General features: G+C 58.5%; 1 protein-coding gene across 1 annotated transcript in view; it reads left to right on the top strand.

Moving 5' to 3' along the window:
* Positions 1-14: 14 nt before the first annotated feature.
* Positions 15-854, top strand: part of LOC104627879 (multidrug and toxin extrusion protein 1-like) — a 6,259-nt gene continuing 5,419 nt past the window's right edge. The window contains exons 1-3 of the mRNA XM_010296271.1: positions 15-185; positions 279-380; positions 582-650. Coding sequence (XP_010294573.1) covers positions 15-185; positions 279-380; positions 582-650 — 342 coding nt within the window. The remainder of the gene's footprint in view (positions 186-278; positions 381-581; positions 651-854) is intronic.

Genomic DNA, 854 nt, shown 5'->3' with positions numbered 1-854 from the left:
GGCAGAGCGGCAGCATGAAGCAGGCGAACCTCCCCGAGGAGAACAGCTTCAGCGAGGCGATGGCTACTGGCCAGCACAATCTCACACCCGGCAGCTATGGGAAGAAACGCCGCTGGCTTCGGCGCCTGGTCCCGGACAACTTCTGGGAGGACGTGAAGAAGCTCCTGGTGCTGGCAGGGCCGCTGGTAAGGACCCCGGCAGGAGAGCACTCCCCCCAGCATGGCCACCCCTGCTCACCTCCACCTCTGACCTTCACCTCTCCTCTTACCTGCACTTAGATCCTGATCCAGCTGCTGATCTTCCTGATACACCTTGTCAGCTCCATATTCTGTGGCCACCTGGGCAAGGTCGAGCTGGCCTCCGTCACGCTGGCCATCGCTGTAAGCATTCCCAGGGGCTGCGCCGGCGCCGGGCAGCAGCTCCCACCCGCTGACCCACCCGCTGACACTGGGATGGGAAACGGGAATGGAGGCAGACAAGGACAGAGATTTCAGACCCCCACTTTTCCTTTTAGCCCCTCTCCCTACCTAAAAATCTGAAATGCTTACATTTGTTCTTTGTTTTTTAACTCCTGTTTCCAGGTTATAAATGTTACTGCCATCTCTGTAGGTTATGGTTTGTCTTCAGCATGTGACACCTTGATATCACAGGTGGGTAAGAGATGCTGGCACTTGTCCTGGCGACACGGGGTTTTCCAGCATCGGCTGGGGGCGCGGCACTGCATGGAGCCCCAGCTGCACCTGCGAGCTGGGAAGCTTGTCCCCGGGCAGCAATCCCACAACAGGGAGCTCTGTGCTCCCCTTGAAATACCAAATCCTTCCCGGGCAGTCTCCAGGGAGTCCAGGGCTACTCCC

Source organism: Phaethon lepturus, unplaced genomic scaffold, assembly GCF_000687285.1.
Source record: "Phaethon lepturus isolate BGI_N335 unplaced genomic scaffold, ASM68728v1 scaffold14081, whole genome shotgun sequence".
NCBI lineage: Eukaryota > Metazoa > Chordata > Aves > Phaethontiformes > Phaethontidae > Phaethon > Phaethon lepturus.
This window is presented reverse-complemented; position numbering and strand designations above follow the sequence as displayed.